This window comes from Erythrolamprus reginae, chromosome 2 (assembly GCF_031021105.1).
Source record: "Erythrolamprus reginae isolate rEryReg1 chromosome 2, rEryReg1.hap1, whole genome shotgun sequence".
NCBI classification, from domain to species: Eukaryota; Metazoa; Chordata; class Lepidosauria; order Squamata; family Dipsadidae; genus Erythrolamprus; species Erythrolamprus reginae.
In genome coordinates, this window is record NC_091951.1 from 105,570,567 (window position 1) to 105,597,504 (window position 26,938).

General features: G+C 39.1%; 1 protein-coding gene across 3 annotated transcripts; it reads left to right on the top strand.

Moving 5' to 3' along the window:
* On the top strand, positions 1-26,938 carry FAM114A2 (family with sequence similarity 114 member A2). Of its 3 annotated transcripts, none has more exons than XM_070739022.1 (15): positions 1-189; positions 572-653; positions 2,647-2,840; positions 3,708-3,807; positions 6,719-6,814; positions 7,270-7,385; positions 11,397-11,531; positions 11,708-11,866; positions 12,353-12,479; positions 14,679-14,758; positions 18,280-18,414; positions 18,607-18,746; positions 22,946-23,018; positions 23,797-23,850; positions 25,122-26,938. In XM_070739022.1, the coding sequence occupies exons 3-15, from the start codon at positions 2,661-2,663 to the stop codon at positions 25,221-25,223; spliced, it is 1,497 nt and encodes a 498-aa protein (XP_070595123.1). In that variant the 5' UTR covers positions 1-189; positions 572-653; positions 2,647-2,660; the 3' UTR covers positions 25,224-26,938. The 3 variants fall into 3 exon arrangements, with proteins under 3 accessions (XP_070595123.1, XP_070595122.1, XP_070595124.1); XM_070739021.1 differs by having other exon boundaries at positions 42-189; positions 546-653; XM_070739023.1 differs by lacking the exons at positions 1-189; positions 572-653; positions 2,647-2,840; positions 3,708-3,807 and adding an exon at positions 3,896-3,928.

Sequence of the window (26,938 nt, forward strand, 5' to 3'; positions counted from 1 at the left end):
ATCCGACTTCCGGTTCAACGACGCTCTTTCCTCTTCTCCATGGTTGCGGTACAGTAATCTATCGGGTTGGGGGCCATAGAGACGTGGCTGTTTGTGGTGTGGTGTTTCAAGTGGAGAAAAAGAGAGGAAGAAAAGCTGTAGAGTCCGAAGAGGACAGTCCGTGCGCTTCGAGTTTGTTTCTATCACAAGGTGTATTTTTTGTTATTTGGAAATGCTTTTGCTGCTTTGCTCTGGTTAGGAACATTTATTACCATAAGTTTCCATTAGTGATGATGCCAGTTAAAATCCACGCGAGTTGAGTGGAATAAATCTTCCCTTAGGGATGAAAGTCCTTCCTTCTGCTTGGATCTATTCTAAACCCCCTACCCACTTCCCTCCCAGGCTGGACTACAACTCCCAGTGGGCTTCTGGCTAGAGAGAAAAGTAGTTGCAGTCTTCAATGTTTGTTTCAGTGTTTCAATAGAAAGTTGGTTTGCTGGAATGTATATGCATCAGAGAGAGAGAGAGTAATAAAAGATTTTTGTATTTATTTGCCCTACGTGCAGATTCTCAGAGGATCCTTTTGTTTTAGATCTTGATCTTTTAGATCGACAGAAGTAGCTGAGTTTGGATTAGTAATTGCAGTTTGGCTGGAGTCCACCCTCTAAATTCAGGTAGGTGTCTCTGTTCTTTCTCATGCCAAAGATTGCATTCTGGAACAAAAGTGGCTTTTGAAGTTAAATCTTGTCTTACTCCTACTTACACATTTTGCTTGCCTGCCCTTTACTATTTCCACCTCCTCCCTCTTGGTTGCCTCATTTAATAAACTTAACTTTATCCCCTTCTTCACATTGCTTTCTCCTTTTTCTGCTTTTCTTATATAAAGATGTATGACTAAAGTTTTTGAACCTTATGCAACACTGATGTAATATTCTAAATATGAACAGTTGGTTGAAAGGTCACTTGGATAAGTGGGATACTTTATGAGTAAGTGTGCATAACAACAGCACAGGCCTGGAAAATGAAGTAGGCATCATATGCTATGCTGAAAGATTGTCTAAAAGAAGTTATAAAAAAAGTGAGGGATGGTTGGTGGGATGGGCGCCAATTTATTATATTAACTGATTTTCTTTCAAAACAAAATTCTGGCATGATTTCATATGTTAAATGTAAGACACCAAAGGTAATATTCACTGTATCAAAACCAGCAAAGGCAATTATTTCTTTGAAATTATGATTAATTTCTGAAACACTTGGAAATGTCTGCATATCTTGCAGTTTGAGGAGTGGGTGGGGGTGGGGGGCAAAAGCAGGAAAGAACATAGGAATCTGATATATACGGTAAATTCCCTTGAAATATCAGTTTATTTACTATCTTTCAAAATAGACTAAGGTTTTTCACACTTTTTGATATATCAGAAGCATTTTCTTTCCTAATTATACCAGAACACGATTTCCTATTTTTATTTTTGTATTTCTTGAAATGATAATGTGGCTTACCCTCAGCCTTTGTTTTCAGTTAATCAAATGCTGATGCTTCTGACACTTTCCACTCTAGTTATGTAAGTTGTATTAAAACAACTTGCCATATCCCTTGGTATGATGTAATCATCCACGTATTAAATGAAAGCAGCAAAAACCTATCCCAAGGGACATCGAATAACTATCTATTATGCAAGTTATTCTTCTATTTTCAGATAGTCAATGCAAAACAAAAAAAAATCAGCCCAATAAGTGCAGAATATGTAACAATAAAAGCTTGTACTAATTTAAATTAATTTTAATTAATAAGTCCACGGAGAGGGGGGCATACAAATTTAATAAATAAATAAATATGGTAGGAAGGTAATGAGGGGACAAGATAGCTCTCTTAAGAAAAGTATTTTCAAAGGCTGTGTGAGATAGGTAAGTACATGCTTTGTTCCATTTATTTTAGATAAATATAATTAATTAAACATAGAATCAATAACAAAACTTATTATCCAGTTTAAATAAGCAAAAAGAAGTGGAATATGTTAAGATACCTTGGTGCTGAATCCTATAAGGCATAGTATACTTCTACCCTACTTCCAGAGAGCCTCTGGGGGATGGGGGAAGCTATTTTTGCCCTCCCCAGTTATTGAATTAAGGGTGTGGGCACTTGGCATGCGCGATAGGGTGCACACACGCTCTTTTGGCACCTGAGGAAAAAAAGGTTTGCCATCACTGATCTAGAGAGTCTCAATAAAATAGTTAGACTTTCTCAAGGGAGTTGAAATAACTAATTATTCTAATATGCCTATTATTTTTGATGTTGCTTGAGTGATACCCCTATACAAACCGTTGAATCAGAGATGCTTATCTCTGAGTAAATATGCATAGGATTGTGTTATTTATGTGATTTAGTATTTAAAATTGATTTCAAAGTTACCTAATGTTTAGATTGTCTGAATAATCTAGCAAATACTAAGGTAGGTTCTATCAACCTCATTTTGTAGTTTAATTGTTCAACTTTTTTTTTTTGCATTCTCTAAACTTTGATTTGATTTTCATATATTTAGTAGTATGGTATATAAACTGTTTTGCTGTATTGCTGTACTTTATTTAACTAGTCAAATGGAATCAAGTTAAAAATATATGTCACATTAAGCTAAAATAAATAATTATAATAATTACTTATAAAACAAGGATATGCTTTGGTCATGTCCCAAATGGAAAATGAATCACTGAGAGAAGATGTGGGTGAACCTGATGAAGATGTACAGAAGACAGTGGATGAAGATGTGACCAAGAATAATGGCGAGGAAGCCGAACCTACGTTCATGACCCAGAAAAGACCAGAAGCCAAAATCACTGAGCTTGGTGCAGAACAACAACCACAGGTGCAAAATATATTAGTATTTATGCTAAATACTGTCAATAATTTTTTAGTTTTATCTCAAAATAATCTTATCTTCAAAAGTGAAGCATTGGGGGGAGGGGGAGGCATGCTGGTTATTATAATTTAAGTTATATAATTCTTATATAAGTTATTATTGTTCTATAAATTATTATAACTCTATAATTTAAATGGACTCTATCCATTTCAATATGCAGTGGGATTGTATCTCCTGAGTTCTCAAGATAAATATACCATCTGCAATCAAGTTAACTATATGTTACTTTAGGATCTTAGGTCAGAATAATAATGTAAATGAAATATATAGCCTTACTTTTTACGGCATTACTTTGAAAGCAATTTGTTTCCATTCGGTTACTATAGATCTGCTTGCATAGGTGACTATAACTGCTGAAACATAGAAATAAATATACTGTTTATTTATGAAGAGAATATTTTCCTATTCTTGACCAAATTGATTCACATGAGATGAAGAGTTGCATTAACACAATATAGTTAACAAATGCAAATAGTTTTTCTCATTGATAAATTTGAGGATTTGTACTAGATCTTTCGTAGATCTTGTACAAGACGATAAAGAATGCTTTATACATGCAATCAATAAAACAAGGATTGGACATAGAACATTCCCTTTTATTTGGAACAGAACATTGTTTTTTATTTGAAAGTCTACCAGATTTCCACCCATTAAGCACCCAAGTTTACTGACAGAAATAAATGAATTTTCTGTAAAATAGTGATGTAAAATGAATTGTTTTTTCCATATATTTCCTTTGCTAGCAATTAGTTTTAATAGTACGGTTATTTAAAAAGAAATCAATAACTATTTACCTTGTTCTCTTTTACTAAGATCTCAGGTCCCATTGAGAAGACCCAAACAGGATGGGGATATTGGGGAAACTGGGGGAAATCATTGCTTTCAAGTGCTTCTGCTACAATGGCCACTGTTGGTAAGTATAGCTAAAACAGCAGATTCATAGAACCTACTTTACAAATCCAGTGCACTTTCTATTCTAGTTCTTTTTTCTTTTAGAGGTCAATGGAGGCAATCACAAAAATACCTTATGGAAGGTAAAGAAAAATATAGAGCAATATCAAAATGTGTTTTTAAAATATGTATTTATAGAACAGTAAATATATCTTGGTGTTTTGATTACGCATCACTCAACTGATTCAAACCTACAGGTGAAACTCGAAAAATTAGAATATTATGCAAAAGTTCACACTGGACTTCAAGCATCTTGCTGTGTGTGCCTTTCTATTCTTCCTCCATACTCTGGCTCCTTAGTTTCCAAATGAAATGCAAAGGTTTTCGCAGTCTGTGTTGATTTGGGCAGCCATGTCATCTGCTGGGATTGCTCCACTGTGCTTCATTAAACCCAGGATCAACGCAGCCGTCAGTCAGGAGATTTTGAAGCACTTCATGCTTCCTTCTGCAGACGAGCTTTATTGGGGATGCTGACTTCATTTTGCAGAAGGACTTAGCACTTGCTCACATTGCCAAAAGTACTAAAACCTGGTCCAATGATTCCATCCGTGGGATTACTGTGCTTGATTGGTCAGCAAATTTTCCTGACCTGAACCCCATAGAGAATCTATGGGACATTGCCAAGAGAAAGATGAGAGACATGAGACCGAACAATGCAGAAGAGCTGAAGGCCACTGTTGAAGCATCCTACTCTTCATAACACCTCAGCAGTGGTACAGGCTGATAGCTTCCAAGCCACACTGGATTGAGGCAGTAATTGCTGCACAAAGGGGCCCAAACCAAGTACTAAATACATATGCATGCTTATACTTTTCAGGGGTCTAATATTCTATGTACAATCCTTGTTTTATTGATTGCATATAATATTCTAATTTTCTGAGATGGTGGATTTGTGGTTTTCATGAGCTGTATGCCATAATCATCACAATTAGGACAAATCACGGCTTGAACTATTTTGCATTGCATGTAATGAGTCTCTCTCATGTATTACATTTCACCTTTTAAGTTGCATTACTGAAATAAATGAACTTTTGCATGATATTCTAATTTTTTGAGTTTCACCTACACATATTTATTTATTTATTTATTTATTTATTTATTTATTTATTTATTTATTCATTTATTCATTTATTTATTTATTAGATTTGTATGCCGTCTCTCTCCGTAGACTCGGGGCGGCTCACAGCAATAATAAACAATATATAACAAATCTAATAATTTAAAAGAAACACTAAAAGCCCCATTATTAAAAGCAAGCATACCATGCATAAACTGTATAGGCCCGGGGGAGATGTTTCAATTCCCCCATGCCTGATGGCAAAGGTGGGTTTTAAGGAGTTTACGAAAGGCGAGGAGGGTGGGGGCAGTTCTAATCTCTCGGGGGAGCTGGTTCCAGAGGGTTGGGGCCGCCACAGAGAAGGCTCTTCCCCTGGGTCCCGCCAAACAGCATTGTTTAATTGACGGGACCTGGAGAAGGCCAACTCTGTGGGACCTAATCGGTCGCTGGGATTCGTGCGGCAGAAGGCGGTCCCGGAGATGGCTTTTACAAACTCTTGAAGGTTTATATATTATCTCTTAAGTGAAAGCAAAATAAAAGTCAATCAGATGCATTCTACTATTTTGCTCAGTCTAACCACTAGCTTAATCTCAATTTTATACGGTTGAGATTAAGCTAGTGGTTAGACTGAGCAAAATAGTAGAATGCATCTGATTGACTTTTATTTTGCTTGCTTGGAAAATACAGGCAGATCTAACAGGACTTCAGTCTTCCTGTCATCAATAGATGCATCAATACATATATTGTCACACAGCCCTAGGAAATTTGTCATGCCGTTCTATTTGCAGTGTTGGATGACAAACATAAAATAGTACAAGTGTGATTTCGGAGAGCTAAAATTGCAATGGTACTTAGACTTATATGCCACTTCATGGTGCTTTACAGTCTTCTCTTAAGTGGTTTACAGAGTCATCAGATTGACCCCACCAATCTGCGTCCTCATTTTACTGACCTTAGAAGGTTGGAAAGTTGAGTCAACCTTGAGCTGGTCAGGATTGAACTCTTGGCAGTGGGCAGAGTTAGCCTGCAGTACTGCATTGTAATCATTGCAGCACCATGGCTCTGGAAACCCAGAACACATCTTCGTTACTCCTTTTGTAGAGCTATTCAATCCAGATTTATTCTTCCTCTGATTAGTGATCCTGCAATTTTAGATATTATCACACTCCATGTAAATTTTAAAATTTTCGGAGAGGGGCAGCATATAAATCCAATAAATTGAATTGAATTGAATTGAATTTTAAATTTTAAATGTTACATTTTATGTAATTTTAAATGTTACATTTTATGTAATTTTAGTGACTACAATAGAACCTTTGGTCACAATAATAATTTGTTCCATAACTTTGGTCGCAAATTGATTTGGTTGTGACCCAAGCCTAATTTTTCAAATTTGGTGCTTACAAATAAAAAAGGTGACCAAGGAGAAATTGGCTGCAAAAATCTTTTTGGGTCGGAACCTGATTTGGTCATGGTCAGAAATGTTCATGACCAGAGGTTCTACTGTATCTCATTTATAGCTCAGACATTGATTATTTCTTTTGGGTCTTACTGGTGGGTCCTAGTCTGGATGTTTTAATTTCATGATGTACTATATTTTAATTTTGTCTCAGATTTTATTTACTCATGTATTTTCTTAAGATAGAGGTGTTGATGCTAATAGATTCCTTATAGATACATTCCTGGCCTAAGACTGTTAATAAAATAATCTCTGCCCAATTTTTTTTTCTCTTTGTATCCTATTGATTTTTATTTTGCTTGCTTGGGCAATTCATTTTCCTCCCCTCAGGGTTAACATTATCTCTTTTTTCTCTAGGTCATGGAATCTCAAATGTCATTGAAAAAGCAGAAACATCTCTAGGGATCCCCAACCCTACTGACTTATCACATGATGCCAGAGATGCAATAAAAGGTTATATCTTATCTTAGCACATAAAATATTTTATATATAATGACCTTTGTTACTTTTGAAGAGATCTCTACTCTATGGCAGACAAGCTGAATATCAGGCTGCCATATTACTGCCAAATAACAAGACTTAGAAATATTGCTGTTGCTGGTATTTCAGAAATGTGTATATCCTGAAGGAAAAGCACCTGCAACCTTTGTATTGCTGTACTTTGTGCAGGATATTAAATATATGCCTGCATTTGGGTAAAAAAACTTTGATTTTGTGCAGTGTGAAGATGGCAGAGTTTCAGTTTTTGATAGCAGTCTAGATAGAAATGGATGTTTACAACTGACAGCAGGAACCACTGGTTAGGTTCAGAGAATTGTTCTCTTTAGTTTTATATGCCTATAGAGGGTTTAGGTACTTTGAAATATTCAAGGGCAGTTTTAACTCTTAAACGACTGCTTTTGTTTCAGAAAGCCACAATTCTGAAGAAGTAGTAAGTGATGACAAGAAAGAGGGTGAAAATCCCTCACCTCTCAGTGGTGCTATTGGAATGTTTTCTACCATTTCTTCTGCTGTTCAGAGCACAGTGAGTGAGATTGAAAGGATTATGTTAACATACTATATTTTTCCATGTACATGATTGTTCTGTCAAGCTCTCTAGTAGAATCCTCCCAAAAATGCACAGATACAATTTCAGACACACACATGTTTGAAAATTCAAAACAATGTTCTTTATACCAAAAATGCAAATAAATAGAGCACTCTTTTTGTATAGCAAAGAGCACTTGTCTCCAAACAAACTGGCAATTTGTACAAGTCCCTTATCAGTTCTGTGATACTTAGCTTGCAGCTGTGAGGCAATTCACAGTCCTTCTTTCACAAAGTGAAACACACTTTGCTCTGGGTTAGTTTCAAAGCTGGGAAAAATCCAGCACACAAAGATCAAAGTCAGCAAAGCAGTTACGAAACACAACGATCAGATAATCCTCCACAATGGCCAAACCCACAGGCTGCTATTTATAGCAGCCTCACTAATTACCACAGCCCCACCCAACCACAGGTGGCCTCATTTTCTTTGATAATAATCTCTCAGTTGTTGCTGCCTATGCATCGCTCTCCGCATGCGTGGCTATATCATTAACTCTTGTTCTGAATCCAACGAGGAGCTAGATAATTGATCTCCTTCTGAGCTGTCTGCCACACTCTCCTCCTCCCTGTCACTCATGTCTTCTTGGTCAGAGGAGCCTTCATCATCAGATTCCACCGGGGGCAAAACAGGCCTGCAACATGTGGATGTCTCCCCCACATCCACAGTCCTTGGGGCAGGAGCTGGGCCAGAGCTAACCACAACAAATATGATACATTTTCTTAAAAATATTTATCTAAAAATGGAGGGGTGTATTCTACATGGGGGGGGGGGGGTAGGGCTGAGAAGAGAACCGCTGTTGCGAGAGTGCTGGTAAACTAGCCTCATGAGCGAAACTTCCAACTGTATAGCCAAGCTAACAGGTTTACAGTGAACCCTCGAGTTTCGCGTCCTCGAGCATCGCGAAAGGGCTATATCGCTAGTTTTCAACCCGGAAGTAAACTCCACCATCTGCGCATGCGTGCCTTTTTTCTATGGCCACGCATGCGTAGATGGTGGAGTTTCCCGCCAGGCAGATAAGCTGCTGGGCGGCTTCCCTGGGTCTTCCCCCTCTTGCCCCGGTACGGCGGCGCGAGCAACGGCGTGGGCGGGCGGGCAGCACGCGCGGGGACACCCCAGCTCCGCTTCCCAGCTGGGAAGCAGCCCCAGCAACGGTGTGGGCGGGCGGGCGGTGCGCGCCCGCTTGGGGAAACCCCAGCTCTGCTTCCCAGCTGGGAAGCGGCCCCAGCAACGCGCGCGCGCTTGGGTACATCCCAGCTCCGCTTCCCAGCTGGGAAGCGGCCCCAGCAACAGCGTGGGCGGGCGGTGCGCGCGCGCTTGGGGAAACCCCAGCTCTGCTTCCCAGCTGGGAAGCGGCCCCAGCAACGCGCGCGCGCTTGGGGACATCCCAGCTCCGCTTCCCAGCTGGGAAGCGGCCCCAGCAACAGCATGGGCGGGCGGGCGGTGCGCGCGCGCTTGGGGAAACCCCAGCTCTGTTTCCCAGCTGGGAAGCGGCCCCAGCAACGCGCGCGCGCTTGGGGACATCCCAGCTCCGCTTCCCAGCTGGGAAGCGGCCCCAGCAACAGCGTGGGCGGGCGGTGCGCGCGCGCTTGGGGAAACCCCAGCTCTGCTTCCCAGGTGGGAAGCAGCCCCAGCAACGCGCGCGCGCTTGGGGACATCCCAGCTCCGCTTCCCAGGTGGGAAGCGGCCCCAGCAACAGCATGGGCGGGCAGGCGGTGCGCGCTTGGGGAAACCCCAGCTCTGTTTCCCAGCTGGGAAGCGGCCCCAGCAACGCGCGCGCGCTTGGGGACATCCCAGCTCCGCTTCCCAGCTGGGAAGCGGCCCCAGCAACGGCGTGGGCGGGCGGGCGGCACGCGCGCGGGGAAACCCCAGGCGCGAGCAACGGGGTGGGCGGGCGAAGGGCGGGCGGCGGTGGAAGTAAAAACACCATCTGCGCATGCGCAGATGGTGTTTTTACTTCCGCACCGCTACTTCGCGAAAAATCGATCATCGCTTGGGGTCCTGGAACGGAACCCTCGCGATGGTCGAGGGACCACTGTACTCCAGTCATGACCCTTATGTAACTGACATCAGCAGTTGAGAGCGTGTAGCCAACAGGGAGTGGTAATGTCGGAGTGTTCTGAGCCCATAAAAATGTTAGAAAACAAAGGGAAAAAAACCAGAACTACCCTGTTTCCCCGAAAATAAGACGTACCCCGAAAGTAAGGCATGTCAGAGGTTTTGCAGAATTTGCTAATATAAGGCACCCCCCGAAAATAAGGCGTAGTCAAGTTTACATACGGCATGGTGGAAAAACATACGGTACCATTCAAAGCTGTTCATAGCGGTACCGTAATAATGTGGCGTCCCCTGCTGGCCCCTTCCATCGCTTTGTACCGTCCAGTACAGCAGACAAAATCTGCTGCTGTCTCACCGCCATTACAGTCTCCACTCCAGTGCGTAGACTGTAGTTCCTCTGGTGGCTGGAAGCTGCAATAGCGGGAGTATAAGTGCCGTCGTTTGTGTGCGTGGGTGCCATACTTTCTTTGGGGGTGTCAGCTTTTCTCCCTGTGAATTTGTCTTATTTGAGAAATATAAGGCACCTCCCGAAAATAAGACGTAGCACAACCTTTGGAGCAAAAATCAATATAAGACAGTGTCCTATTTTTGGGGAAACATGGTAGTAAGCCAATGTCTTACTTTGCAAAATAAATGTCTTCTATTTAATGGTTACAATATTTCAGAATTTCTGGTAAAAGAAAAAGTGGAGGGCATCCTATACATGAGGGCACCTTATAGACAGAAAAATTGAAATTCTCATGAAGCAAAATATATCTTAATTTAAAATGTCAAGGTATCCTGAATTATGTAACAATCATAAACCATTAAAATACAAAATTGGATAAAATGCTTATTAAAAGTAACCCACATATTTATTGTATCTTTACGCCACCCCCTCTTCTCATGTCTGAGTAGCATACAAATTGGAACCCAAATAAATAATGCAAGATCGGACAATAGCATTAAAAAACCAGGAGAATCTTTCACAAAAGCAGTCAACAACTCACCATAGCCCTAATCTGAAAAATAAGATAGATCCTTCGAGACCCATTTTTAAAGAAAACAGGGATGGTTGCATTTCAATCTCCGGGAGAAATGCTGGTCTCCAGATAAGTATTGTAGTAAATCCTATCTAGTGGGTAGCAATAGCTGTAGTACTTAGACTTGTATACCACTTCACAGTGCTTTACAACCCTCTCTAAGCAGTTTATAGAGTCAGCATATTGCCCTCAACAATCTGCCCTCATTTTACTGACCTCGGGAGGATGGAAGACTGAGTCAACCTTGAGCTGGTTAGAATCAAACTGTTGGCAGTCAGCAGACTCAGTCTGCAATATTGCATTCTACCCCTGCGCCCCACCACAGCTCTTATCCATGGATCCTATCAGTTTGCATTGTTTCATGGATGGCGCCTACAGAAGACAACTCTGGCTGATATTACAGGATGAGAAGAAACAATGAGATGGTTCTTCAAATTACAAGGCTCGATGGTTTGTAGAAGACTTGTGTTCTATAACAGCTAAAATGTTATGGATTAGTCTTCAAGAATGCATTGCAATAATCCACACAGTGAAAAAAACCAAGATACGTTGTTCTTTGCTAGACTGATCTGAAATGAGGCAGAATAAAATTGAGTGTTGGCATACACTCATAGCTGACCCTTTTTTATGTTGCCAATTCAAAGGTTATAAATGCATACTCTGAAAATTCTTGCTTTCTGTCAGCACATTTTCATCATTTTTGTGCCTTGTTTTCCAAGGAAAATGATATACAGTAAATCAAGCCTGTATTTTAAACATTTGGCTTCTAGAATTTCAAATTACATTTACAGTGTATCTCTATCATAAAACCATTTCTTTCTTTCAAAGCCAAATCTAAAAAAATTCAAACCTATCTCTCTCTCTTTTTTAGGGGAAAACAGTTATAAGTGGAAGTCTGGATGCATTAGAATATATTGGTAAAAAGACTATGGACGTGATAGCTGAAGGTGACCCTGGATTTAAGAAAACGAAAGGCTTGATAAATAGAAATTCCACACTATCTCAGGTATGGATTTGTCACATGAAACCTGGGAGCGATTAATTTCTGATTCTCTCATTAACAAATTGTCAATCAACAGAATAGTTCACCGTCTAGCAAGAAATTTACAGCTGGTGACCTTTTTTCTTTCTATGCTTTTTTTTAATGCTGCTGTTGTCACATTTCAGCTTCTTTATTTGTAGGTCTTGCGAGAGGCCAAGGAAAGAGAACAACAGAGGACAGCAGCTGAGGTTTCCATGACTACAGAGAAGAAAGCACATTATGGATTGCTTTTTGATGAGTTTCAGGGACTTTCTCATTTGGAAGCCTTGGAGATGCTTTCCAGAGAGAGTGAATCAAAGGTAAATGACCTTAAGCAATATATCTATATCTATAAATCTATATCTATGTCTATATTTCTCTCTCTCTCTCTCTCCACACACACACACACACAAACACACTCAGACACACACAGACACATGCATATATATATATACATTACAATTGAGGAAGAATAAGAATAGTGATATATATAAACTGTGGGAGATGAAGCCATTTACATATTCTTTGCAGCACCTGTAAATAAAAGCCAATCAAAGTAGGAAAAAAAGATATCCTTCTCTCTTCAATTCCTTCTCTCTGCTTTAGGTGGGTTAGTGTGTTTTAAAATAAGATGCCTAAAAATGATTTTTATTTCCAGGGTGTGTTATCTAACTGGGATAGTCCAAAGATTTTGCTTTTTGCTCCCGTTTTCCAAAAATCTTTTTTTGTTTTGTTACTCCTGCTGCATTTCTCATGTCAGATATGAAACTACTGGATCCACAGTTCTCCTTGTATTTTTTAAATAGGTGAAGTCTGTTATAAGTACACTTTCCGGTGAGGAGTTTGCTATTTTAAAGGAAGAGCTGGAAAAGCTGAGAGAAGCATTTTCATTAGCTGAATTTGATGATGAAGATGATGAAGAAGAAAAAAGAGGTAATTTGGCAGATCCAACACTTGAATACTGGCTGTGCAATAGTATATAAATACTTCTTGATGTGGGTGAGGTAGCTTTCTAACATTCTGTAGCATTCAGTCATCAATGATTATATCAGCTTTTCATTAATCCAATTAAATAAATAATAGGCATTAAAAGTTTCCACGTACTTTCACGTGTCCTGAAACAAAACAAAATGGAATAAAATTCATAAATGGCTACAGAAGATAACACAGACAATAATAGAATTTACACTAGAGCTTTTTTATTGGGAATTTTCAAAAAAGAATATAGCAAAGGTAAAAAATATTTAATATTGCATATCACCACCGCAGCTACGATTACTTTCATCCAATTTTTGAAAAATGCAGGGGTCCCCCCCCCCCCCCGAAAAGGCAATAATTAACAAAATTTATGAATGTGCTGAAATGGACAAGATCACAATAGAATTAAGGGGCCCAAAAGAATCAGAATATTATGAGACGTGGGAACAATGGTACAAATGGATTGAACTTAGGGGGGGGAAAAGATCATGGGTAACTCTCAAAACTAGTATGTAAATATGTAAATAGAAATGTGTAACTGTGTTAAAGTAGGAAGGCTCAAATAAGAGTAGTGTGATGATAAATAGATAGGAAATATTATTATATAACAATGCTGAATTACTAAAAGAATAATTATATGATTGTTTTAAAGAAAATATTTCAAAATTAATTTAAAAAAAATATATTTTATAAATATATAAAAAAATAAAAAAATAAATTTTCCATGTACATGTAGTCCTCAACTTATGACCACAATGGAACCCCAAATTTCTGTTGCTAAGCAGGACAGGTTTGCCCCGTTTTATGACACAGTTGTTAGTAAGACAGTGAAATGAATCTAGCCTTCCACCTCAACTTGGCTTGTCAGAAGGTTGCGAATGTGATCTTGTGACCCTGCAACCATCATAAATACATGCCATTTGCTGGGAATCCAAATTTTGACCACGTGGCTGTGGGAAATGCTGTAGTGACTGGGTGAAAAATGGCCGTAAGTCGCTGCTTTAATTTTAAATGGTCACTAAATGAATACTTGTAAGTTGAGGACTACTTGCATTTTAAGGCTCTGGTTTTTTGAGTACAGTGATCCCTCGAGTTTCGCGATCTCGATCTTCGCGAAACGCTATATCGCGATTTTTAAAAAAATATTAATTTTAAAAAACACCACTTCTGGGTTTGGCTTCGGGAGTCAGCTGGGAAGCGGCGCGGCTGTTTTAAAAGGTCGCAGCCGGCCTGGGGGGCTTCCCAGCACCCCCCCGAACCCCCAACCCGGGTTCGGGGGGGGTGCTGGGAAGCCCCCAGGCCGGCTGCGACCTTTTAAAACAGCCGCGCCGCTTCCCAGCTGAGTCCTGAAGCCAAACGCGGAAGTTCGGTGGGCGGACAAGCGGCGGGCGGACAAGCGGCGGGCGGACAAGCGGCGGGCGGACAAGCGGCGGACGGACAAGCGGCGGACGGACAAGCGGCGGACGGACAAGCGGCGGACGGACAAGCGGCGGACGGACAAGCGGCGGGCGCGGCAGCAGCGAGGAGCCGAAGATCGAGGTTTCCCCTTTGCGGCGCTGCCGAGCAGATCAGCTGCTGGGCGGCGGAAGGAACCTTCCCTGGGCCAGGTGTGGAAGTAAAAACACCATCTGCGCATGCGCGGCCATGGAAAAAAAGGGCGCGCATGCGCAGATGGTGTTTTTACTTCCGCACCACTATATTGCGGAATCGAGTATCGCGAGGGGTCTTGGAACATAACCCTCGCGATACTCGAGGGATCACTGTACTAGATAATCTGTTACATGAATGACCAAATGACAGCATGGGACTTCCTTAAGTAACATAATGTAGAGAGAAACCTAGTGGCTGATTGGAACCTTAGGGAGGAGGCTCATAGTGGCTTCTGTGTCTCTAAATCAGGCAACTTGTAGGTAAAAAAGAAGACAAAAAGCACTCGTGCTTCTTCCATTATGTTGCTAGTATTATGTTGGCTGCACAGCTGTTGTCGTGTAACTATTAACTTTAGTAAGCATCTGGAGACTAAAATCTGGAGATTAAAAAGTATGCTCTTGTTCTGAAGAACAGTCATATGCCCCACCTAGGTAATGCTAAACAACAAATAAGTCTCTATGTAATTATATTGAAAATACACAATCTACATCCTGTTGTTTTTAGAAGATGAAGATTTCACAATTGAAGTGGGCATCCTCTTTTCACAGCTGTGCATCTCTCTAAAACCAGCTAAATTGCTCCAAGTGAGTAAATACTTATTTTTAGCTTTTTAAAGATTATGTATAGAGTTGTTCTGGATGTAGTTTGAACTTCTGAAATTTGTAGTGATTTGTATTAACTTTAATTTTTTATTTTATATTAGATTGATGAATAATTAGTGATATGTAACAGCAACTGAAGGAATTTTATAGCCGAGAGACTTTCCGCCTGGGAAAGCCAAGGGAGATAATGAAAACCATAAAAAAGTGAAAGTTAGAATATTTTGAACATGTGATGCGACACCCAGAAAAATACAGCATCCTTCACTTAATCAATCCTCCAGGGAAAGATTGAAGGCAAATGAGGTGCAGGCAGAAGAAGAACATCATGGCTTTAAAATCTAAGGGACTGGATTGGACAGCAGCACTTTTTCATGTGACTGTTGATAAAAATAGGATCGCCAACAGCTCTGGGTGAGATGGATGGCCAACAAGCCAAATAAATAAATAAATCCTTCAAGATGGCTCAGTTAGTGGTCATATTGTTGCAGCTTTTTAAAACATCCAGAATCTAAGCTAACTAAACTTAATTTCTGGGTATTGGCTTGTTATCTTTTATATATTTATATGGTAAAGTATAAAGAATAGCTTAAGGCAATAATTAAAGTATTTTTCTTGAAGAAGTTAGGTTAATAGAAGTAGAATGAAACAAAATACATTTTGTTTTGAGTTTCAAACAAATACAGCTATACCTATGAATTTCCATATGAATTCATATGAAGTTCCATATGAATATTCTGCTGTATTGCATCCTGCAATACAATTCAGAATTGTTCCAAGCATTCTAAAAAAAACCAACCCCTGAAATATTTTGATTTCTCCCACAGGAAACAATGCTGAGGGCCAGTTCCTGCTCCCTTGTATTTTACAAAGGGGACCAGAGAAATAAGACAGGCTGTAGTTCATGAATCTGCCACCCCAAGCACGAAACAGAAGTACAGTTGTGGTGCTTGAAATGTTTCAAATGGCACAATTCAAAATGACCAGACTTTATTCAGTCTTCAAATTCTTGAAAAGCAAACTTTTTCCAATCAGAATATTTCAAAATTAAGGCACACTTCCTTGTAGTAATGGGTACAAACAGTAAGTGGCGCTCTTTTCCAGGAGAGAATGACAAAATTCCGATTTCTGGGTTGTATTATGTCAATATATAGTATGGTGTAAATTGCTAAAAGGAAAGAAAATACTGTTTTTAAAACATTCACTTGCTGAAAGCAGTTCATGTTTTCTCGATTCATGAAAGTTTTCATTCATTCAGACTGTGTGTGCTTATAGCAGAGCTGTACAGATTGTCTCTTGATTTTCAATTGTCAATTTGGTTAGAATCATCACATTGAAGCAGTTGAAAAGTGTGATCTATATTGTCTATTCAGTTTGGAGATTAGAGTTTTTTCTATAAACCTCCTACTCAGGATAAATCTCAATTGTCATTCATTGTTATTTGTCTGATTTTTTTTAAAAAATCTGGTGTATTCCTCTGGTTTGGAAAGCTTGTACATACATACATCTTTATAATTATTTTGCACGTACTTATACATGAGGCTACATGCTCATTTTAAGATGCATGAAACATCTTAGGTTGGTCGGGTGAGCGAGTGGAGTTTCCCAGATCACAGGAATAAAATTGTATTTTCTATGTTAATCCAAACATTGGCTTATATTCATGGGTGGGTTCTTCCTGGTTTGTACCAGATTGCCCAAACCGTTAGTGACCCACTGGTGACGTAATTTTTTTTGTCATGGATCCAGTTCTGTCTGTGCTGGTCTGTGCTCTCCGCCATCTTTTTTTGCAGAATTTTCGGCCAATTTTCCTGTGTTTGTATGGCTTCTTCTCATTCTGTGCTTTAAAAAAAGCCCTCCCTCCTACCCCTGGGTTAAAATTGACCTTTATTTCTTCATCCAAAGCACAGATGATCAGGTCCTCAGCTGTGTTTTGGGCTGAATCCATCTTCTGAGCATGTGTGGAAGTAAAATTGTATGAGGGGACCAGTGAAGGGCTACCAAATGTTTTACTACCACACTGTGGTTGAGGCTTATGCAGGACACCCTGCATTTTCTTTCAACATCTTTCAATGCAAATTGGGTGCTCTGGAATGGAGCTCCATTTTTGCTACCCCACTGCGTTCCCACCTGTCCGGGCAGTAGTCCAGCCCTGGAGGGGACGCATGCACGCAAAATGTCACGATACAGACTGGTGGCGAAAGTAAATGGAACCCACCCCAGATTTTATTTATTTGTTTGTTTGTTTGTTTGTTTGTTTGTTTGTTTTGTCCAATACAAATTGAAAGTTAAAGAGAATAAAAACATGTAGAAGTAAATATCAGGGAAAGGATAAAAGAAAAGATATGAGAATAGCATACGTCAATGAAGAATAGAGGAAAAGATATATGAATGGAAGAAAATATATATATAGATATAGGAGGATTGACTTTGAAATCCCTAGCTGCCCATTAGAAATTTGGGCGGGAGGGGCTGCAATGGAAATATATCAATATTGGAGCATGCAGATTAAAATAAATAAATGAATTCAGAAATATCATCTGGGAAACCTTTAGGGGTCACCAACCATGGCAACTTCAAGACCTGTGGACTTCAACTCCCAGAACTCCCGAGCCAGCAAAGCTGGCTCTTTTACTAGCAAAGCTGGCTGAGGAATTCTGGGAGCCAAAGTCCACAAGTCCCAAAGTTGCCAAGATTAGTGACTCCTGCTTTTAAAAAGGCAAACATACTGAATCCTCCCTCACGCTGCATTTACAAAACGCAACAAACAAGACCACAAAATAAAAGACAAACTAAGGTTTGCCGTTACGGCAAGAATTCCCCAACCACTGCACTGTACCCTTCTGCCAACAAACAAGAAGAAAGAAAAATGGGACTCATTTGTTTCAACCTGTATGGAAAAGATTACAGAGTTCAGCATTATGTTGCAGCATTTATACATGTATTTTCCAATGCTTTATTCTATACCACTATACCACTGTGAAGAACCATAATGGCATTGCACAGATAGAAGCAGTTTTGATTTCCAGTGGTTAGAATGGGGAAGGCAGGGAGCAATTCATATAATCAATGAATAGCGCCCACTTATTTATAGGGAGATGTGTTGTGGTGGAGATACACTGTTTGCACTCTCCTCCTAGACATGATGCTGGCTTGAGATTTTGCTGAAAATTTGGAATGGAGAACATGAAGCTTTATAGATATTATTCTCTCTGGCATCTATTGTCACTGATCATATTGGCTGGGGAATGCTGGTAGTTCAGCCGCATCTGGAAGGCTCAAAATTCCCCATATCTCTGTAAGGAAAATAACGTATTCCTTTCAAGAAATCAGTTTCCTTGCCATGTAGCAGGCCTTTGACATTTTGTTATCGCCATCACTTGGGAACAATTATGAACTGGGGTCTTTTACTTTTTCTTTGCAGAGGCTGGATAGGGGTTTTCTCTTGATCAGCAGTTTGTTGATGTATCTCTCTCTCTCTCTCTCTCTTTTTCTCTCTTGGGCAGGCAAGGAAATCTGCTCATGAATTAGTTAAAAATCTCAATGTGCAAGTGGTCAAAGAAGCAGAACAGCATGAAGGAGAAGGAGACCAGAAAGTGGGCTCTGGAGATACTGAGCAAGAGAATAAAAAGTCAGTGGAGGTAATAATTGTAATCGGAAAGAATACTGCATTTTCAGTTTAAATGGATGCATCACCATATCCCTTCATCCTCAAGTTATGATCTCTGCATGAAGTCTTGAGGGGTGAGTGGTGGGTGGAATTGGATGTGAACCTAATGTCCTGGCTTCCTTTGTTAAAGAAAATAGAATAATATCCATTTTTAACTTTGCAGGATATTCACATGGTTGCAATCAGAAGCCTGGCTGAATTGACAGCTTATTCCATTGAAATGTTCCACAAAACTGCAGCATTGGTTCTTCATGGGCAAAAAGAAGATGTGTTGGCTTTAATCAGAGCTAAAAGCCTTTCCCAGTAAGATTAATCATGCCTGTCTTCTCTATTTCTTCCCCTTTTTCTAAAAAATGCAAAAAGATTAACAAATACCTGGTTCCTCCTAACCAGTCTTGTTTAGGGCAGTGGAATAAAAGCCCAAAGATTCTCCTATGTAATTCGTTACTTCTGTATGTCCATATCTAGTATAACACAATGCTATGGAAAGTCCTAGGTTTATAAGCATTCCAGTACTTCCTGTAGGAATTATTCTTACCACCAGGTTTATAGGCCTTCTTCTGCTTGTTTATGGCTCCAAGAGGAACAGTTTGAATGTTTTCCTTCAGTTGAACCTTCTTATTTCTCTTTAGTAATGGAAGCGATTGGTCAAAATAATGGATCCAGAACCCACACTTAAAAACAGCCTGATTTATCTCTAGCAGTCAGATAGTACCCAGCTCTAATCACGTTTTGAATCTAAAATTTTGACACAGTAATCAAAGACTCCATGTCTTACTATTTATCACTGGAAATTAAGAAATGAGTACACCTTGTCCTCATATGTTAATTAGCGTTCCATTCTAATAGTCATTAAATGAAATGGTTGCTAAATGAACATGAGAGAGAGGGGGGAAAGAGAAAGAGAGAAAGGGAGAGAGAGAGAGACGGAGAGAGAGAGAAAGGAAGGAAGAGAGGGAGAGAGGGGAGAGAGAGAGAAAGGGAGAGAGGGAGAGAGAGAAAGGGAGAGAGAGAGAGAGAGAGAAAGGGAGAGAGAAAGGGAGAGAGAGAGAGAGAAAGGGAGAGAGAGAGAGGGAGAAGAGAGAAAGGGAGAGAGGGAGAGAGAGAGAAAGGGAGAGGGAGAGAGAGAAAGGGAGAGAGAGGAGGGGGAGAGAGAGAGAGAAAGGGAGAGAGAGAGGAAGCTAAGTTGACTGGCTGATTCAGATAAAGTTATCTTGCACAGTGCCTTGTGCCCAGGGGTGGGCTTCAAAATTTTTAGCAAGGGTTTCTCTACCCGTTGCTGGGTGGGCATGACCATGGTGGCCATGGCCTAGTCAGCTCCTGCACCATGACGGGGGGCGGGGACACGTTTTTGCCCTCCCAGGCTCTGGAGGCATTCCTGAAGCTTCTAGGAGGGCGAAAACTTCTGGACATTTCTAGCCTTTCTGAACTTCCAATAGGCCCATTTTTCACCCTCACCAAGCTCCTGCCTGCATCCTTCACTTACATGCATCCAAAATGAACTGCATGGGGACTCCAAGATGGGGAGGGAAGGGGTTTATAGGGCCAGCCAGGAGTAGGATTTGGGGGTTCTCTGAACTGTATAGGGGACATAGGGGAAGGTCTGGTAGGGAAGGTTTGCCTATTTGCCGATGACTCTAAAGTGTGCAATAGGGTTGATATTCCTGGAGGCGTCGGCAATATGGTAAATGATTTAGCTTTACTAGATAAATGGTCAAAGCAATGGAAACTGCAGTTTAATGTTTCCAAATGTAAAATAATGCACTTGGGGAAAAGGAATCCTCAATCTGACTATTGTATTGGCAGTTCTGTGTTAGCAAATACTTCAAAAGAAAAGGATTTAGGCGTAGTGATTTCTGACAGTCTCAAAATGGGTGAACAGTGCAGTCAGGCAGTAGGGAAAGCAAGTAGGATGCTTGGCTGCATAGCTAGAGGTATAACAAGCAGGAAGAGGGAGATTATGATCCCGCTATATAGAATGTTGGTGAGACCACATTTGGAATACTGTGTTCAGTTCTGGAGACCTCACCTACAAAAAGATATTGACAAAATTGAACGGGTCCAAAGACGGGCTACAAGAATGGTGGAAGGTCTTAAGCATAAAACGTATCAGGAAAGACTTAATGAACTCAATCTGTATAGTCTGGAGGACAGAAGGAAAAGGGGGGACATGATCGAAACATTTAAATATATTAAAGGGTTAAATAAGGTCCAGGAGGGAAGTGTTTTTAATAGGAAAGTGAACACAAGAACAAGGGGACACAATCTGAGGTTAGTTGGGGGAAAGATCAAAAGCAACATGAGAAAATATTATTTTACTGAAAGAGTAGTAGATCCTTGGAACAAACTTCCAGCAGACGTGGTAGATAAATCCACAGTAACTGAATTTAAACATGCCTGGGATAAACATATATCCATCCTAAGATAAAATACAGAGAATAGTATAAGGGCAGACTAGATGGACCATGGGGTCTTTTTCTGCCGTCAGATTTCTATGTTTCTATGTTTCTATGTTTCTGTAGTGAATTTTAGCTAGAGGTTCTCCTGTACCCCTGCAAACTCCCAGCAGCCCACCCCTGCCTGTGCCTGACCCATCCCCCCCCTTTTTCCTCCTCACAGGCAGAGAGATTACTTAAACAAGCTGTCTCTTCCTAAGTTGGTTTTCTTCACAGTTCAGTGCTTCCCTGAACCCTGCTAACCCAAATTAACAAGCTCCGTTCCATGTCCTTAATTAGTTGATTAAAATCCTCTGGCCCATTGTTGAAACTGACCAGATCTTAATCAGTTATACATTGAAGACTTATTGTCAGATGCCCAAAATTTGGTCTTAAATATGTGCCTTGGTTGGAAAATGAATTTTTATTTACCATTTATTACGTAGTATTTGTGAGTGATCCCTGAGGTAATTACTAAATGAAAAGTGGCAGTACAGTATATAGTTTTCTGTCTGATAGAATCAGGTAATTTGGGGATATATATCCTGACTCTCTTTCTGAGAAACTGAAATCTGGCAAGTTTTAAATGAATCGGTTCAGGTAACTGTGTGCAATAATATATTTAAAAGTTACTTGTCCCAGAAAGAAACATTTATGTTTTCTACAGGCCAGTTAGCTTGAAATCAGTTATAGTTAAAATGATGGAGACTCTACTCAAAAAGAGGATAAATCAGCGCCTAAAAAACAACAACTTATTGGACCCAAATCAGCATGGCTTTACTGAAGGCAAACCATGTCAGACTAATCTCATTGATTTCTTTGACTATGTCACAAAGGTGTTGGATCAAGGTGGTGCCATGGATATTGCCTATCTGGACTTCCGCAAAGAGATAAAGGAAAGACAATTGGACAGGGGACAAGAGGCACACTAGTGCACTTATGTTCTGGGTCCTATTCTTTTTAATATGTTTGTGAGTGACATAGGGGAAGGTTTGGTAGGGAAGGTTTGCCTATTTGCAAATGACTCTAAAGTGTGCAATAGGGTTGATATTCCTGGAGGCATCTGTAATATGGTAAATGATTTAGCTTTACTAGATAAATGGTCAAAGCATGGAAACTGCAGTTTAATGTTTCCAAATGTAAAATAATGGAAAAGGAATCCTCAATCTGAGTATTGTATTGGCAATTTGTATGAAATAGTACATATCAAGATGGTCTTTTTTGTTGGAAATCTACTAAACAGGTATAGGCTTAAGTACAAAGTAAAAATCATTATAAAGACACTATAATTTTGCTCCATACCAGCAATAGGAGGATCATGGGTGAGCCCTCACAGGTCTCATAGGCATCAGTATTTTTTAAAAAATATTATTTGTTCAGGGAAAAATAAGTAATAAAGAACACTAACAATAAAGAATATTTGCAGCTGTAGGTTTAAAGGAAAGGTCCTTGGTGTTCTCTGAGCTTGGTTGTTTTCTTGCAGACATTACATCAAACTAGGTACCATCATCATGCTAGTGCACTGATTAGCATTGATGATGTTAGCTAGTTTGTGTAATCAAGTGTCTGCACAAAAACACCCAAGATCAGAAAGCACCAAGGGCAGTCCCCACTCCCCAAAGAACACTAAATAATGCAGCAATTTTGACACAACCCTTTTTTCAACATTTCTCCTAGAAAGCGTATCAATTTGACAACCCCGCTGAAAGAATTGACTGTGATTAGAAGCTAAACCTGTCCTTGCCACCTTTTTTTCCCTCTTCTTTTTTTTCCATACAGAGCTGAAGGAAATATTTGCAAGTTAATTGGAATCTGTGTTTTCATATCCCTTCAAACCACCAAGAACCTGCTTTCAAAAAGCTTGATGTTTTTATTCATGCATTTTTCAAATCATCTCATTATGGCAAAATCAGAACATAACTCTAGTAGCTTCCTAGGCATACTACTTGCAAAATTATGCAGGCTGGCTGACAGAAAGCTTATAGATCATCCTTAGTCCTATACATGTTGAAAGAAATAAAAAAGAGATATATTTATTTATGATGTATTATTCCTTTTTTTTTTTAGAATGACCATTTTGCTGTGCAAAGAATTGTCATCTCTCTCTAAAGAATTTGCCACGTGCTTAACAACTGCAGGGGTAAGATACTCAATGATGTCTAGTGATAAAAAGCTTTTCATGAGAAAATAGAAAGATTTAGTCTACAGGACACATATTACTATTTTTCTTTTGTGCTATTTTAAAGAAGGAAGCCCTGCTATTTCCTGTAACTGCTATGATCAGCAAAGAATTTTACTTCATTTTATTACTAAGATGTTAAGAGTTGACCATTTTTAAACGATTCCCCCCAGATAAATCAGAAATCGTTAGTAGCGTTGGACTTTGTCATAGACTACTTCAAATCAGTTGTGTCCTCTATTTTGCTTTAGATCAGGGATATCAACCTCAATTTCATTGAGGGCCGCATCAGAGTTATGTTTGACCTTGTAGGGCTGGGGGGGGGGGGGGTTGGCCATGATGGGCGTGAGAACAGGACTCATGTCCAGTGGGCACCTGTGATGGCCAAGTGCTAAGACAGAACTTCCCTGAGTCCCTACTCTCTCATTATTTCCTTCCTTCCTTCCTTCCTTCCTTCCTTCCTTCCTTCCTTCCTTCCTTCCTTCCTTCCTTCCTTCCTTCCTTCCTTCCTTCCTGTTCACATTATTAGTATGAGAGGATCCATGCCAGCTATTTAGCATCATTTCCACTTGGCTCTGAATATTCCACAGATTCATTTATGTAGCATGGAGAATAAATTATTTAACTGATCAAAAATCAAAGGTTTTGATTTAGTTTTAGATATGCCTGTGTTCTCTTCAAGGTTTTTCTTATTTCAGCTTGGTTTTCAAATGCAACTTAATATGTCCAATATTTTCAGGCAGAAGAGAAGGCTGATGTGCTCAACCCTTTAATCACGGGAGTGTTTTTGGAGGTCAGTTACAAATGCTGGATTCTGAGGAAAAACATTTTGATATCTGGCCTGATATAGCTGTGGAACTAGTACAGATAGTCCTTGACTTATGACCACAATTGAACCAAAGTATCTGTTGCTAAGCAAGATAGTCGTTACATAAGTCATGCCAGATTTTACAATCCTTTTGTGCTACGGTTGGTAAGTGAAGCCAACTGGGAAGATTATAAATACTGATCACATGATCCCGGGACAGAGCAATTGTCATAAATATATGCCAGCGAAGCCAAGCACCCAAATTTGGATCATGTGACCATGGGATGCTGCAACGGTTGAAGTGTGAAAGTATGTCACAAATAACTTTTTTCAGTGCCATTATAACTTCATATGGCCACTAAATAAATGATGGTTAGTTGAGGACTGTCTGTATTTGATTCATAGTACCTGTTTCTTTGTGTACCTTTTATTATGTAGAGAGAAGGGGAGTATATAAAATGGCAAGTGTTTGGGGATGTTCTTTTGCTTATGAGTAATGTAGAGATTTTATGCAAAGGGTTTGGCTAGGGCTTCAAAACACTATTATTATTATTATTATTATTATTATTATTATTATTATTATTATTATTATTATTATTTAGATTTGTAGATTTGTATGCCGCCCTTCTCCGAAGACACTTCCTTATCTTCATAGCATAACCGACTAAATACATTATTATTATTGTTGTTGTTGTTGTTGTTGTTGTTGTTGTTGTTATTTATTAGATTTGTATGCCGCCCCTCTCCGAAGACTCGGAGCAGGGTCTGAAGACATAACAGACTAAATACGTAACAATGAAGGTTTATATTCCATTCTCCAATCTCCATCCAACTGACAAAATTATATAATTAATTCTCATAAATTAGAATAAAACTGAAATAATGTAAAAATGGTTTTAAGGAACAGCTGGATGGCTTTAAGTGAATAAGGAACAACTTGTTTATGTAATATACCAAATTGCGTATATACGTATTGGTCGCTATTTATTTTACTAAAGCAGCTAATTAGAGGTAGATGCCAATTAGCTCTGATATGTAGTGTTTGCTGAAATTCCTTGAAAAGAAATAATCAGACAAAGAAGGCTTCGGAGTAAGGAAACAAGGTTTATTTGGGCACAGTAATCTCTCTACTGCCCCAAGCGATTTGCAAAACACAGTGTCATCCTCTCATTTAGAATACTGTATATGAATGTTCTTTATTCATGTATATGAATGTTCTTTATTCATCTGACAAGCCTTTTCATTCTCTTTTATAGGCTTCCAACAGTGCCTCTTATATCCAAGATGCCTTCCAACTACTTTTGCCAGTGCTTCAGATCTCACATATCCAGACTCAGAAAGAGTTATCCCAGCAATAAATCAAGTCTGACTAAACTCAAGCATCACTTCCAATGGACCTGAATGGAAGTTCTCATGTTCCATAAGAAGATGAAAGCATCTTAATATAAATTAAGGCAGATGGGTTGACTTGTGATTTTCCATTGACCAGAATAAGATGCTGAAAGGTCATGATGTAGCCGTCTACCTACGTAGACAAGATGATCCATAGGCAGCATAGGAAGTTTGTAATGCAATTTATCTTTGTCATTTTGCTGGATAATGTTCTATCTGTATCTGTTCTTTAGATCCTCTACATTATGCTCCTTGAGATACGAGTATTATGAAGGAATGACTCATAGTGCAAGGGACGCATAGCATAACAATGTTCATGACATGAGACCTTAGATTATTGGAGTCAGTAACTGCTGCAAATTGCATTATACTTGCATTGAAATGCTATTTTAAGTAAAAATGCCTAGTGTCTCCAAAGAGATACTGAGAAAATAAGATTTTGTTTCAGGACATATGAGTAATATTTTAGTTATCTATTTTAAGATCTGGAGATCTCAAAGGGGAAAAAACTTTAAAAGAACTGCTAAAGATGCAGCTCTAAGAGTTATTTGAAAGAAGGAAAGGGGGCATTTATATATCTTGACTTGCTCCCCAGTAAACATAATTATGCTTCAGGTGTGAAAAGGTTTTAGACAAATTAATGGCCTGACCTCTTATCGTTGGATACTCTCTACTAGTGTTAGTTTAGAGAGATATTTGGGTCATTTTTTTAAAGAAACATTTTTATGTAATAGCATTTGTTGTTTAAACAAACACATTTTTCTAGTCCTCACTTAGTCAATAGATTTTCAGTGTTCTACTTCCTTGGCAGTAAATAAAAGGAGCCAGAAGGGGTTGACTTGATTTGAAGAAAGGTAAGGCTTTTGATAAATGCCTTGAGGTAAGATTGACAGCTTATAAATTTTATAAACAAACAAACAAACAAGCAAATAAAATGAAGCTATCAAGGGAAGCTTATAACTTGGATACAGTTATTTCCCTTTAGCCCCATTTTATGACTCTGGATACTTCCATAAAAATATTTTTTCAGGTTCTGGAAAACCCTGAATTCCCAAATTGTGATTTAATTTTTCATATCATAATTCCAAAGACTTTAGAATACAAATTTTTCTTGTCTTTTTTGTCCAATTGTTTGTACAACTTTGTCTTGTTCTATTATGTATATGTTTATTTACTTGTTCCTTACTAGAATCTGCTCAGGGAAATTCTACTACCTTTCATGTTTTGAACAAGCAGCTTGCTATGATTACAGTGACTCAAATATCACTTCAGCAAAGGGGAAAAAATATGAATTGCAACTTGTTTTACTTTAGTGAATGTCCTTGCTGTTATTAGTTTTAACTGCAATTCTAAATTTTTATCTAGTTGCTTGATGGTCTTAGAGTTACTAAATTACTTTATTACCATATTATAGTATTAGCAAGGAATGTTGGAACAATGCATTATATACATATACATACATGCGTGTGTATGCGTATATAAGTGTGTATGTATTTAAAAATATATAAACACATATATGCATATGTATACACGCACACAAACATATCCAGTAAAAAATACCCCTTAACTTTATAAATAAATTAGGCTTTTTAGATAGTTTAATTTCTAGCAAAGAATTTATTTTATCTATTATAAATATGTATGTGTATATTGTAAACAGAATAAATGTCTTATGATGCAA